The sequence below is a fragment of the Bombus impatiens genome, unplaced genomic scaffold, assembly GCF_000188095.3.
Source record: "Bombus impatiens unplaced genomic scaffold, BIMP_2.2 scf_0019, whole genome shotgun sequence".
Lineage (NCBI taxonomy): Eukaryota > Metazoa > Arthropoda > Insecta > Hymenoptera > Apidae > Bombus > Bombus impatiens.
This window is the reverse complement of record NT_176438.1, coordinates 833,173-845,997: the sequence shown is the minus strand read 5'-3', so window position 1 is coordinate 845,997 and position 12,825 is coordinate 833,173. Positions and strand designations below refer to the sequence as shown.

General features: G+C 32.9%; 1 protein-coding gene and 1 long non-coding RNA gene across 2 annotated transcripts in view; one reads left to right on the top strand and one right to left on the bottom strand.

Annotated features, from left to right (window-relative positions):
• Positions 1-10,306, bottom strand: part of LOC100748192 — a 29,107-nt gene extending 18,801 nt beyond the window's left edge. Inside the window, exon 1 of the mRNA XM_012381511.3 lies at positions 9,987-10,306. Coding sequence (XP_012236934.1) covers positions 9,987-9,989 — 3 coding nt within the window. The 5' untranslated portion in view covers positions 9,990-10,306. The remainder of the gene's footprint in view (positions 1-9,986) is intronic.
• The window catches only part of LOC112212251, a 35,394-nt gene extending 22,597 nt beyond the window's left edge, over positions 1-12,797 (top strand). The window contains exons 2-4 of the long non-coding RNA XR_004461317.1: positions 10,316-10,474; positions 11,708-11,968; positions 12,340-12,797. This is a non-coding gene — a long non-coding RNA (uncharacterized LOC112212251). The remainder of the gene's footprint in view (positions 1-10,315; positions 10,475-11,707; positions 11,969-12,339) is intronic.
• Positions 12,798-12,825: the final 28 nt, after the last annotated feature.

Sequence of the window (12,825 nt, the reverse complement as noted above, 5' to 3'; positions counted from 1 at the left end):
AGCCAGATTTTCATACGCTGAAGAAATGATGAAATTTGATTTTCTCGAAAACGAAGCCACAAACGAAAAAGGTTTGTTCTATATTTTCGACTTATTTTTCATATACTCACTCAATACTAAGACAACCTGTATATCTTCTATATTCTCATGAAAGATGCGTACACGATGTACGTATCGACTATTACGACAATTCAGCTATTAATTTTAAACAAGTTTTCAATAATGAACTTCACGATCTACATAGTTTGTGCCGACTATTTCTCTTTTTCCAACACCTAATGTGCATCGGCACGCTTTCGTGGCTCCCTCTGACGAGAAATCGATCTGCCGGATCCCCAATTAAAAAAAGCTCTTCCTTTCACTATCAAAGAAAGTCAATACACGCATAGAAGATCCTCCTACCGACGATCTTTCCCTCGATTCATACGGGCGTTCCCTGTAATTCTCTCGTTAGCCGATTGGACGACTTTCTCCTTTCTTCTGTCAGAATTTTCCGAGGTGCACCTTTAACACGGCCGAGAAGTTGGCTGATACGTATCTGATCTCCTATGTGTCTTGAAACTTTACAAACTTCCTTTTCTTTTTTCGCTATTACACATAACCTCTTTCGAAAAATTTCAATGCTATGGAGATGCTGAAAAGGTTATGTTTATGTAGTCATCGCTCATTATAGTTATTTCTTTATTAGTTTTCTTATGTATATTACATTTCGTTAGCATCATATACGAGAAACTTACTATTATTAATTTTCTCATCATTGTTATACTAAAAATGAGATAACTATATCTATTTCAGTCTTAAGTTTTAGGTTCCTTGTCCTGATATTACGTAACAGAATCGCATTGAAAATTTTACTTACAGCAAATATAACTATTCATTTCTCTCGATAGAATGATAAAATCTATTTACTCATAGCTTTTTTCTCTCGAAAGCAACCTAAGATATACCGTAAGATGTAAGATCAAACCAAAAGATTATCAATCGACGAGGTCAGACACAAACGCTGGAGTTGGAAACGAGGTCGTGCCACCTTTCTCTCATTTGGAGAGAAGTGGCCGCTTCTGCGAAGGCGCGGTCGATGGATTGATCTCGAAGAGAGCACATAAGGAACGCAGCTTCTTTTCCCACGAAATGTATTAAGAAAGGGAGCAAACCTAAGTTTGTTTAAAGATTAAGTATTAAATTTTAATTGTTAATGGAATCAATCACTTCATGTAGAATTAAGAATTAAGTTTATAAACATAAATCTTAGTACTTTTTATATTATGTCATTTCATGAAAAATTTTGATAATAACAATCTGTATACTATATATTATACTTCTATTATACTTTAATATTATTGCACTTCAGATGATCACAACTGAGACGCGACTACTCTAGAAGTTATGATACTGATTAGCCATTTGTCTTTATAATTTACAATTTGATTTATGTCGACGAGAGAATGATAAAGGAAACAAAACTTTGAGAAGAAAAGCACGAAACCTTTCTATGGATATGAATTATACATTAACGGGTACTTATTCTCTTTGAGAACTATATGCGACTGTAGTATCAGCGCATTAACTGATACTGCTACTTAAATACTTGATGATGAAATCACAGTATACTTTGGATTATGATACATATGAATAATATGGTCTTTATTGCAAAGATTACAGTTTAGAATACCAATTTGCCTAGGGTAAATAATTTTTCCGTATATAAAGTAAATAAAAAGGTATCTGTTTTTTTTAATATAATTATATATAAAAATAGCTTTCACCTTTTTTTTATTAGAAGTACACGCGAATATCGTACTTCAGATTCAATATATTTTTTACAGATATACTAATTTGACGATCGAATAAGTAATTAAAACATATAAGGACTCATGATAAAACAGTTAGAATCGATAACAGTAGATATAAATACTCTCACATTTTTTCCATTTTCTCCTCAATTGTAAGTATACGACACAACAGTTAATGCGACGTATATAATCAGATTCGCGGGTACGCAACTTTATGTAAATTCCTATTTGTAATGTATTCTGATTTGTGTTTGTTTTTTAGATCTTCTCACAAAGAAAATCTTTTTATGCAAGTATAATAAAAGCGAGCCATTATAAAATATTTGTTCATAAAACATTATAAGAGAGAATCCAAACATGAGAGAGGTTAGGAAACACCGAAATAGGACGATTTTGTTTCTAGTGCATAGTATTCTGTCATCTTACACATAATCAATCTTCATTTTTATGGAAGCAAACTATGAAAGCAAATAACGATATGAAAGGACGGCCAAGCTATGGAAAATTAAACAGCTTGAGTCTTTAGCACCTTCTAGACAGCCTCGATATTCTTTGAGGCAGTATTCATGAGGTAGACATTAGACAAAGAACTGTCTCTTATTCGGATACTGCCAAAAGCCACATCTCTGTTTGCATCTGAGTGGACTGAAGATGAGGAGAAAATCACGAGAATGCTTCTTTAACGATGGGAGAGGATCGTCGAGTGAACCTCTCCCAAATAAGAGGAAGAAGTACTAGTTGTTAACCGTTCTCGCACGTTTCTTTTTTGTTCGCCGTGTAAGTTGACTTTGAAAAAGAAGAAAGGTTGTCCAACAAATGTAGCTTTTTATACTTTAGAATATATTATAATTTGTTGTATGCATCGTTTGTATTTAAAGATGGGCATATTAAAATTGAATTTTAGAAATTTAGTATTGTCACATCTTACTAAACTACAGATATTTACGAGAAAATTAAAAATGCAGAAATCCATAGAATTCGTATAATCTGTACATAAAAATACTCGTATACAAAATATGCAGTGTGTAGTATTCATCATAGTATTTGGTGAATGAAACACATCCCTCTTTAGACTCCACATATTTCATTGTGTTTATGAAAATATAAATTTGGATAAGTACATGTTATAATTTGGATAAGTATATGCAATTTTTTATAATATATATATTTTTATTCTTTATATATTTTATTTTCCTATTTATATATTTGTTTCTGATATATCTATTTGCTTTTTGACAATGCTACCTAACTTAATCTCACTTTTAATATAAGAAATATGTCAAATCATTGTCATACGTCACATTCACAAATTTGCGAATCATGTCCAAAATGTACATTTTTAAACATACATGCCCAAATTTATGTAAATAGTGTAATAATGTTGGATACAAGTTTTCATCTTAAAGAGATAAATGGCTAAATAAATGGAAATGGAAGGCATCATGAGATGGATAAATAGATAAATGGAATGGCATCAAGCTTAATATGCTTGAATTTCATGGAAAATTTTCAATTTGGAATGTGAACACCGGTCGAATGCAGAAGGTGATTTACCGAATGGTCCAAAGTTCACGATTCCCGTAAATCTAAGCTTTCTCTGGCTCCGTAGCAAGTTCCTCTATCTATACCCAGCACATATCCTACTTTTGGTATGCTTCTCAGTTCATCAGAGTATTCGGTGCTGGCTAGCTGCAGAAAGTGGTACTTAAGGCTTGTGCACAACCATAAAGTTCGCCAAAGAACCCATCATTAAAACCATTAAGACTATCAGAGCAACAATTTCCTCTACTTGCACTTCATGTTACAAACCTTTCGAATCTTAAGCCACATCTCTACTGGAGCAACAACGAGGAACTTTTTATTGCTAGTCCATGTTTCTTGAAAAAGTGGCCACTGTTGCCAGTAACGGCAGAAACAAATGCTCCTTCAGTATACATATACGTGTTGTTAGCAACAAATAGCCTTGAAACCGAACCAAAACCCAAATGTTTCTCAGATTATGTTGCTTCAGTGTGGATAAAATATTCCTATAAATTGCTGTTTGTTGGAAATGTTCTGGAATATGCAGCAGTTAGACAAAAGGTTGTTGCTTCAGTAAAGACAACGTTATAGGGAGAGTAAAATATGATACCAAAGTTTGGTCACCTACTTCTGAAGCACCTTGTATAAAAGATCAATCTATTTCATTTTTATGAAATCTATCTTCCTTTCTAAAGTTCATGTTGGACACTTTTAAATCAAAAGGCTTTGTCAGGCGATTAAAGAAATCGCACGCGATCAAATGATGGAGAAAACATGCCGGAATGGTCGCCAGTCAACGTTCACTCGTTCCAAATGAACAGCAGCGTGATAACACGCCAGTCAACTCGATCCTCCGGTCGGTCAGATACGAAACGACACGTGACCAGCCGAATGGTTACCCGTGCTGTAACCCGATCGAGGAAACGACACGCGAAAATACCACACTGACGTCCTTCGCAGTTTCACGCTCTACTTCTACGTATCCCTGTGCAACCGTTCGACCTGTCCCTCTCGCGAGACTTTCGTTTCGAGAGTGTGTCCTACCGAGGAACGACTCGTTGCCACTATAATTGCCTGGATTAAGACCTATTAGTTGTCTGTCAGTTTCATTTTTATCACTGGAAACGGATGAAAACTTCAATAATCGGTAGAAGTGAGGTTATTTTCGAAGTAGATGCATGTTTTCCTTCAATAAGAAATTTTAGAAGTTAGAAACGTTCAAGTTGTTCTATGAAGCTTTTGGGTTAACATCATGTTGTGATCAGAAGAGTTTTAATCAGTCGTTGATCATAATGAATGTGTGATAATTAAATAATTCTTCTTTTGTTTCATGATTTTTAATTAAGGTAGTGAACCGAAGGTTGAAATTTTGTATTAATAAATGTTTGATATATAATATAGTCGATAGTCGAGATTAGGTTATTGATAAGTTTCTGTTTCATGATAATCAAGATGGCTGTCGTTCTGGAGATGAAGTTTTACATTTGGAGAGGTTAATGAGTATCTATCGATCACAAATTCATACATTTTGAGAATGAAACAATAAATTACGAAAAGGAAGCGGAAATACAATATATTGTATCTAACAATTCAGACAATTATGTTAAGTACAATTATTAAATTCCATTAAAGTAACAAAAAATGATCCTCAAAAACTACATACATCAAAACTTTCATAGAAACATACTTTCTTTTTCCTTGTAACCTTTACTTTACGCAACAAACGTTTACACACATAACACGTATACAATAAAAAAATAAGTTATACGAAACAATATATCGTTCCCATCACACGATGTAACCTGCGATTATCAATAACTTATGTCATCACGAACTTATCTATTATACCATAATACTGTTTATTCTCTTTAATACAACAATTATGTAAGACTTAAAATACAAAGGTTGGAACATTATCACAAAGACTTTCACGATAATTTCACAAAGGAACAATCGACAGAAAAAGATACAATCCGGACGATCAAACTTCCTTTCTCACCCCCCTCCCCATCCGAAGCAGGCCCGATTCCCGTGTCCTTTTCGATGTCTTGTCCGTTCTACTTAACGTATTCATCGACTGGACTTTCTTCTTTCTCATGTATACTTTCACCTTCAAACTTTTTGGACATCGGACCACTTCTGATCTCACATACATTTCTTTGTCAATATGGAGCTACTGAATTTTTTCATGAAGTTATCGTACTAGTATAACCCTAGGCTTTGTTATAATCTATAAGAATCAAACAATTGCTACGAAGTATATTAATTATATTTTGTTATTAGTGATAATGTACAATTGTGATAATACTAATACCATTGATAGATATATCTAGTCACCTAATTTACGAAGAGTACTGTATTTTATGAATATTATTACAACCAGCAATAGATTTAACTAGTATATAGGAAATATACAGGACTTTTACAGTTTTTAGATGCGAAAATTTTTGTATCTGCAGCAACTATTTTAAAAGAGTGAAACATTCTAGAATTAAATTAATCTTTCAACGATAATGGTAATTGAAATATGAAACAGCTAATTATCTAATATTCCAATACCTATGCGTTTATAGTCTGGAGTCGAGATAATTTAGTTAACAGAGTACGTAGTTTACTAACAAGCGAAAGGTCTAAGTTCTGGTGCCGCATATATATTTCTGCGTATAAAACATAACAGCCACCTTGAAAATATTACCAACAATTCAATATCATACAAGTAGTATCAAAATGGAAAAGCGAAAAATGTATGAAGACAATCCAATATTGAAAAATAAGCTCAAAAGCAATGATCGATCTTACGCACCGTAGTAAAGTTTAATTAAAAAAAAAAAATCTTTCACATTCGAAAATAAATTCAAAAAATATCAACCTCACGATGTGTAAGTCCGAATTACATTTCGTCACTATAACGACCATTCGTAAGGCAAATGTAAAGCCGTTGTTTCCAAACGAAATGCATTAGAGCACTTCCTGGAAAGCAACGTTTTGATGTATTCCAACGAGGAGAAAGGAAGCTAAATTGTCCATAGAACGTGGACGGTTCTAAAAGGCGTTGAAATGAATCCTAGTCGTCGAACCCTTTTAAGGTTATGACGTATTACTCTGTTAATTTGGCCGTTTCTGCAAGAGAAAAATGAAATTGGCTTGTACTATTAGAATCATAAGCAAAAAACAGCAATATAAAAAATATTAACGTCCTTATAGTGCTCACCAAAATTTTGTTTATATTCTGTTGCTTGCCCACCTGAGAGTTATAATATTCTTATTTTTCAGACAAATTAAAGAAACAATTTGTTTCATCTAAGAAGGTAAGGAGACTCTAAACCTTTGAACGGGAGTGTAGATATTGTAATAAGTGTTGAGCTTACGCAATATAGATCGCGTATACGGCGTCGTAATTACGACGAATTCATCGAGTGGACTTTCAACAAAGGAGCGACGAGAGAAAACTGAAGAGGGATTCCTGTGGATCTTCTTATCGAAGCCGCAAATCTTCATTGTCTATTAAGCCTCTCCGTTCTATGTTAGATTCTAATCTTCCTATTTTCAAGCTAACGTGCCTCCTTCCCTTCCCGCGTGTCTTTCTGTTTCATAGCAGAGACTGCCAATTTCTGGTTGCTCAATGGAAATCGTATCTTCCTAAAGATCGTGTTTGGTTAATGATGAACAAATGATGATCTTGAGATTATCGATCACTATCTTTAAGTTTAAAATATTTTTAACCTGTTACCTCATGGACATACTAGTGTCTTCATCTTAGAATATCCTATTTCTGTTACTTCTTAGGTTAAGTGTTATTAAAAATAGATTATATCATTATTTATAATCGTTAACCTATAATTCTATGACTATAGGAGTTTCTGTTTATATTAGTGATTAATAGTATATAGAGATATATAATAGTAGATTGTAGTAAATAATATATAATAGTAGATAGTAGTAATAATATGTAGAGATATAGAATAGTATGTCGAGAGTATAGTGATGTATTAGAAGAAGTATTAAAAATCATTTTCCCATAAGTAGCATTCTGAATTTTTCAAACGTATCCATTAATTAAAACTCGATTAAGGACACTAGAGTACACTAACACTACAAAAATATTGAAACTATTGAAACATAAAAAAGTTGTATAAACTTTTCTGAACTTACAGATCTTAATAATAGATATTAATAATAAGGTTTATGACCCAGAAAATGAAGTGAAGATTAATTGCTGTAAACTTCAAAGAATTAATATTAGATTAAAGTTATGAGACAAATAGAGCCTATTGCGCAGAAGAATAATCAATATATAATCATATATAAATTTTCGACATAATAAAATACAAATATATCAAAAAATGATTACCAACGTTGAACGATTATTATAAAAAAGAAGAAAGAAGAAATAAAATTAAATTATCACGAAGATTTTTCCGTTCGTTTGTGTTTCCTGTATCAACGTAATTAACACGGCCACGATGCAGCGAGGCGAGACTTCGTCCTTAAGGATGCGTTTACATCAAAGAACGTGAACACTGAACACGTCTTGTGACAAAGCAATTAGTAACAGAATGCTACTTGCGAACGCTACTAACAGTACACTAAAATTCCCTGATTCCTCCTTTTCTGTCTTCACCATTTGTTCTGTAGCTAACGAGAGTTTCCTCTCTTCGAGATTTCTGCCCCTGCTGGAATCACTTTGAAACAGGAGTCTGCATTCTGCCTAGTCTAGACTATTCTTTTCCTTGAAACCTTATTCTTTTTGCTGATTTTTACTTTATTTGAACTAGACTTACGCTTTTAGCTGAACTAAGTACATGTAGCGTAAATTATATTTATTGGTTGAGGTTATGTTGTTATGATAATTTTTAAAAATAAAAGTATTGCGAATATTGTATAATTTTCTTACTTTATAATTTGAACTGAAGAGTTGCAAGGAAAAGTAAAATGTTGTATAAATTAGAAAAATTTGTTTAGGGGATTTACAAGAAGTAGAATTAAGAAAACACGACAAAAGGGAATTAATTACTGAAAAATGGAAATGAGGAGATCTATCTAGCTGTTCAAGCTAGTACTTAAAAGATTTTTATCAGTTTGAAATACCAATGTTAATTTTATTACCATCGATACCAATTTTAAACAGACAATACAAAATATGTTCAAATATATAATTGCAATAAAAATATTATATATTTTCAATTGATATCAGTGAAATCAAATCAATATGATCTCTCTTACAAAAGAATTTCTCTTTCTGCTGAAGAAAATGCCCATCAGAGAAGGGATAGAAACTTTGGCAACGATCCAATTTTCTAACAGAGTAAAACAGAAAAGAAAGAGAGGAAAAAAGAGAAAGAAGCATAGCAGCACGATCGAAGGAGGAAGACGGTCGGCGACCTCCTGAATTGCGACATAAGGAGCGAAGCTGTTCACACACTGACCCCCATTTCCTTCCCGCCGGCGCGGCGAATAGCATAGCACCAGCTTTGATTTTGCCTACTACTCGATCCCGTATTTCGCTCTTTTTCTTCATTCGGATTTCAAGGAAAACTTGTTTTTTCTTTCAATCATGGAAAACATCTGTTCCCTTTTAGGGAAAACTGTGACTTGCTTCTTCCATTTGAATCTTTTACGCAATTTTTTTTACCTATTCCAAGTATTTGATACGCTACGTATTTCATAATTAGTGGATCTTTAAAGTATCAGAAGAACACTAGAGAAAATTTGTATGTCTGACAATTTTTTTTAGATTATAATTTAATTATTTATTGAAGATGAGTAAATGTCACCAAAATGAAGTTAAGTAGATTGTATGTTTAAACTGTTATACTAGTAAGCATAAATGAGAAAGTAAATTGATTTTGAAGCGTCACTAATTGATGATAATTCGCCTACATTTCATATTAGTGTAGGTGGATTAGCAATAAAGAGGAATGCGACTTTCCACTATTTAGTTCTTTTATTCTATACACGCATATGCGTAAGCCAATGCACGATCTACTAATACCTTTTGCAATAGAAAGTATACCTACAACCGGAATCGACAGGCAATATCCGGGAAATTGCTAAATATTTATGTATACAATGCAAACTTGTCCTTCAGCTTATCTCTTCGTACGTCAATCGAAATTAGACCTCTGAATCCTGACAATTTAAAAAAGAAAGAAAATAAATCGATTCTAAGTTAAAAAAGGAAATGAAAATTAATTTCAGTTTCCTGACTCAAGTTACGTATTCATCGAAACCTGATATATATTTCATAGATTAAATTTGGCGAATATAGACAAGCTAAATCAATTAATGTTAAACGGTATACATAATCATACTAACTTATCTAAATTAAAAAAAGACAAATTTAGTTAATCATTAAATTAGACAAAAAATGTAGCCTTATATGCCTATCTCAATAGTGTACAATATCAAAGAAAATTTTTTTAAGAAATTGTATAAATCTGTACAAAAAACCATATAAGAGACTTATAAAAAGATTGTATTAAAATTCATAAGTATCCCTTCTTCTTAACTTCAATCCATTCCATTTCAAACTTAGTTCCAAAACAAACAAAAAAAGGACCAAGAAGAAGTAAAGAATAAACAAGAAGTGTAAGAGAAAAAAATGAAAAGAATGCATTAAAAATTTCTTCAATTCTTGAACACAACATTACCCTAATCGTAATAATTACTCACCATGGTGCAGGGTGATCGTAGTCCCAGCGAACGACCAAGACACAAATGCAGACTCGAGGACTTCCGCCTCGGAACGATAAGCTCGCGCTAAACTCGACTACGTTTCGCTCGTTACTGTTCGTCTCGGTTGCACTCTCTCACAACGCACCACGATCGAGCCATGTCCCTCGTACCCCTTCTTCTCTTCACCACTCTCTTCTTCTCTTTCCTCTTCCTCAATTCTAATAATTTTTCTTTTTTCCAAAAGGGCGTTCACCGAAGATTCGAACTGCGTTTACACACCGAATATTAATATAAGTTTCTTAAAATTGTTAAACTCTCGTGTACAGGCTTAAGATCGCGGACAGTTTGAAGGGGCTCACCCGGAATGGACAGCCTATATAAATATCCCCTCCAGGGGACGAGAAGACTCGGTGCAAACGAGTGATCCAGGAGAAAGCCTCTCATTCGATTGGCCCCACGAACCGGTATAACCGAGACAATTCCAGGTATCTCTTTCCACCGAGCGATACAGAGCTGTCCGCCACACATCCTTCTCTCGTTCCATTACTGCTCTGAAAGCGACGCATTTTTGTTAGAGAAATTCAACGAACCATTGGTGAGAGCACTCGAAGTCTTCTCTGTTTCGAGATCAATGGGTGATCAATTGGATATTTTTGCAATACATCTAAAAAATTTGTTTCTTCATACAGCAGATGTCTATAACTTGTTGTTACGCTATTAAACAACTAATGATAAAAATTGATTACAAACATTGACGTAAGGGTCTCATCACGCGCGAGGAATGCATACAGCCCTGGATACGGTTAGATCAACTGATTATTCTACATACCTTTTTATTCTATAACTTCCATTATATCCATTTTAGATTAGTTTATGTAAAAAGTATGGAGTATGATGAATTCAGGTTGGATGATTATGTGGAGTAGTAGAATTTCTTTTGTTTTGCATCTCTGGAATATAAGTTATTAATATTTCTTTGTTTAGATATTAAGGAGGTTATAGTGTGTGATAAATTAAGATTGATGGTATAAAGTATAGAATACTGAAGAACCTTGTCTTAGATCTGTGGATAGTGGAGAGCAATCTGTTAAAGTTTCTTTAAAGGATGTAGTGTTCAATAAATAAAAGTTAATCATTTGAACTTTGGAGTACCTTTATTTTAAATCTGCAAATGATGCATTTTTGGTGAACAGTTGATGATTTGTTTTTGTGAAATTTTATAGATCTTGTTAGTTTCTTGGTAACCTTTAATTCAAGTATTATGAAACTGTTTACTACCAGATATGACCAAAATTTACTATTGGTAAGATTTTATGAACTTTATTACTAACTTGCCACATGATTAATATAATAAACTCAGCTTTAAAGAAGAATGAAAAATTGGTAGAAATATATGTTACATTTATTATTTAATCTTCTTCATAATTATACTCTAAAAAACCAAACAAATATTAAACCATTGTAAAAAAAGAAATGATTTCATCATTTAAAATTTATATAATATTATTTCATTTTATACCAACCAAGGCTTTTAACAATAGCGTACAAACCTTTGTACTGTACCTAAATCTTAAAAATATGCTATCTATCATTTCCTAAAAGAGGAAAGCAGAGAACTAAAGAAAACCTCTTTAAAGAAGTTAAGTCCTTCAATATATCTTCGAGAAGAGCGCTGGAAGGCTTCTATAGTGGTTCGTCTTTGCGCAATCGTTTTGCAGATTATTTGCAGACAGAAAGCAAGTCAGCCATTCTGCTCGCCGAACTCGATTTGTGCACGAATTCGACGCAAGCAACGCGATGTATCGATTACACGTTGCGATCTAATGGGTCACGAAACACTATCGAACTATAAATACTTAGCTATAATCGATATCAATTGATGTGCTCGTCGATCAGGAAGATTTAATCGAAACTCATAGTGGCTGCTGGTTTGGCGAATCCTCTATACATTCGAAAGCAAAAACGAAACATTAGTGAAAGTATATATGTACATGTTGCTAAATGTTGTTAATTAACAGTATTATGGCTGTTACTAACATAGTTATATTTATAAATACATATACGAATGGCTATTTCTGGATCTTTTCATTTCATATTCATATTTTGTAAAATATTTATAGTAATAATACAATACAGTACACGTATAACTCGTTATATTATTTAGTAGCTAAAACAATCTTCTACTTACAGTGGCTATAAAAAGTATTTATTATAGTATTTACATTGTATATATGTAGCAGTACTTACGCTCTGTTATAAAATACATATATATGTATTAATAATATAAAGCTCTGAAAATAAATGACAAAAAAGTGTTGAAAATGTGGTTAACATGGTCGTTTAATTACAGGGAAAGCTATTAAACTTTAAACTACAGAGAGAAGCACTCATACGATCCTAGTAATAATTCAACGTGGTTAAATACCAATCAGGAAAATTTAGCAACGACCGGTTTATCGGATCGTTCTAAACGTAAAACTGTTCTTCGAACTTCTAGAGCAGAAAAGAAAATTGCCTGTATATACCGGTGCGTAGACTCATTGCTAGTTAAGCATCTTTAATGTAAACTTTACAAACAACATTTTATTAATGTCTAATTATGCGCGAAAACATCGTTCGAACTGCAATAAAATCCTAATTGTTTTCTAATCTTACACATTTTCTTCCATATTTGCCGTACAGATATTACAGAAACTATTTTGGTTACCTACTTTCTACATAGACTTAACCTTTCTTACGTTTTTGCATACTAATCATTCATACTAAAAGATCCCAAATATAGAAGAATATTTTTTTCAACTTCCTACATGGTTTCCTGAAAATGAAAAAGTATTAC